At 38.1% G+C, this 2,455-nt stretch overlaps 1 protein-coding gene across 2 annotated transcripts in view; it reads left to right on the top strand.

The window, feature by feature from the left end:
• The window catches only part of LOC104716531 (la-related protein 1C-like), a 4,748-nt gene extending 2,681 nt beyond the window's left edge, over positions 1-2,067 (top strand). The window contains exons 3-7 of one of the 2 annotated variants that reach the window (XM_019231037.1): positions 46-261; positions 331-457; positions 567-657; positions 1,072-1,143; positions 1,402-2,067. In XM_019231037.1, coding sequence (XP_019086582.1) covers positions 46-261; positions 331-457; positions 567-657; positions 1,072-1,143; positions 1,402-1,674 — 779 coding nt within the window. In that variant the 3' untranslated portion in view covers positions 1,675-2,067. The remainder of the gene's footprint in view (positions 1-45; positions 262-330; positions 458-566; positions 658-1,071; positions 1,144-1,401) is intronic. The other variant, XM_010433913.1, reaches the window with a different exon arrangement.

Raw genomic sequence — 2,455 nt, 5'->3', positions numbered from 1 at the left:
GTGCTGACAACCTACCACAACGAGACTCCTTCAGGAACCAAAATGGTAATCATCACCAAAGTCATGGTGGCAGGCGTAATCAGGAGCACGGGAATCAGAATTGGGCTTATCACAGAAGCTTTAATGGGAGAGAAGGAAATGCACAATCACAAAGGCCAGCATTTGTAAGACATGCACCACCACCTGTTCAGCCAATTCCTCCTCACTTTATGGCAGCTCAGCCTATTCAGCCTTTTGCCAGCCCTGTGCCCTTCTCTCCTGGTGAGACACATTTAAGATCACGTCTTTAGTTTTCAGTTTTGATTTGCTAATGTGTCTTCTTCATTTCAGAAATGGCATCGTCGTATTATCCCCGTATGCCTTTTATGACACCTCTTGCACCTGGTCCGGTCTTCTACCATGTTCAAGATCCTCCATTACACATAAAACTACAGAACCAAATACAATATTATTTTAGGTAGTCTCTTTGTATCGAATTTCCCTTATTCTTGTCAATGATGAAATCCTGCTGATCTGTTTTCTTAAGGGAAATACTAATATAGATGCAAATGTTTCTTTTGTTTCAGTGAAGAGAATTTGGTTACTGACTTATACCTTCGCGGGTTCATGGATGAAGACGGTTTTGTTCCGCTACGTGTGATTGCTGGTTTCAAAAAGGTAAAATGTTTTCTAGATGTGTTATCTTTCAAGCTGGCCTCATTCACTTCTCTCCGTTTGTATATGTTATATAAACAGTATACCTTATTGATCAATGAGTAAGACTCACAATCCAATAGAATTTATGATTCTTTTTGTGACTATTTATATAAAGATGCCGAATGCATGTACAATATAGCAAATTGAATCTGTTTTTAAGATGGGTGATATATGTTATCAGGTGGCATGTGTTATTCAGTTTTGAATACTTCTGTTCCTCTCATTAGCCACTACACCAATTTACTTTGCATTTCTTTTTCCTTCTCTTTATCCTAGTTAGTATAACATTTTGTTGCTTTTGTGCCGTTTCTAGAGTTCTTTTATTATTCTCTGTGAATTTTATCTAGGTGTTGTTTTTCTTTTCTCCTTCTTCAGGTTGCAGAACTTACAGATAGCATCCAGCACATAGTGGAGGCTCTGCAAAATTCACCTGTTGTTGAAGTGCAGGTGTGTCTTGTTTATGTTTCCTTAAGTGTGTTTTAATTATTGAATTGCATTGGCTTTTCTTGCTAGTAGTATGGTAGAATGTGATTGATATCTTTGATTGGATAATATTATTTAAACATTATCAAAGCTGTGGAGTCTGAAAAAATAATCAGCTTATTATCAGCTCTTCTCATCTATTTCATGGGATCGATATTTTGCGCTGTGCTTGGATGACTTTTGCTTTTTAATTGATTGCACCTACTTTTTTCTTCCTCTTAGGGTGACGTAATAAGGAAGCGCCATGAGTGGCATCAATGGGTGCTTCAAAACATGAGGACCCCTGCAGTGTCGAGCCCCCAAGCTGTTGATAGGGCAGATGCAGTAGCAAGCAGACTTGGAAACTTGGCTCTTGATCAGAGCTCAGCGGATCCCACTGGTGGTTCAAGCAGTCAGTTGCAGCAACCTAGGGAAGCTCTTTCAGATGTTCAGCAACAGTCTTCTGGTGTTGTGCCAGTGAGCAACCACAACGACTCAGATGGTGCAAACCGTTGAACCATCATGTGTGGGAGCTGTTGGTGAGTGATGGACATGAATATATTATTTTGTCCTGCCGAAAATCAGGAAAAAACAATAATGAAGGGGAATCCAAAAAAAAAAAAGGAAAAAAAAGTAAGGCATAAAAGCATAAAGAGAAGAAAGACCCATTTGAAAAAAAAGGATCAAACATTTGTGATTCTTCTAGCTAGCAGAAACTTTGGCATATTGTGGATTTTTAAAAAAAAAATCTTTTGGTTTTGGTTGTTTTTGGATGCTATTAACTTTTTTTTTTTTTTTAATGTTTATGCTACTTTGCTACACATACTATGGATTTTGCTTTGCTAAACATCCATCCTTGTAGCCATCGTTATGGTCTGGGAGGTTTTGCTTTCTAATTCTTGACCCCTATTTCTGTCTTTTATTCCTTTTTTGGATTTCGATTGTTGAGATGGGCCTCTTTAAGAACAACCTAAGAAAGGAGAAGGTTTACTTGAGAGAAAGACTAGTGAAAAAGAAACTTTACTTGAGAGGTGTGACTCGGTAAAATCTCTTTAGTCGCTTTTGCAATTGCGTCGGTGTGAGAAACAAAAAGTAGAGATTGCTAAAGTGAAGCAATAGCAAATCCATTAATTGAATTTTATACCTAACACTGTTAAGAGGAAACAAGCTAAGTGTCACACATAAAACATGTACCAAAACAAAACGGGGTCATCTTTGTTGTGTTACTACCGCTTTGATGTAAACATGACCAAACACGTGCTTAACGCTCTGCTGGCATTGTACCGTTTGTGTTTGG

The sequence above is a fragment of the Camelina sativa genome, chromosome 10, assembly GCF_000633955.1.
Source record: "Camelina sativa cultivar DH55 chromosome 10, Cs, whole genome shotgun sequence".
Lineage (NCBI taxonomy): Eukaryota > Viridiplantae > Streptophyta > Magnoliopsida > Brassicales > Brassicaceae > Camelina > Camelina sativa.
Note: the sequence above shows the minus strand (reverse complement) of the source record. Positions and strands in the feature narration are given on the sequence as shown.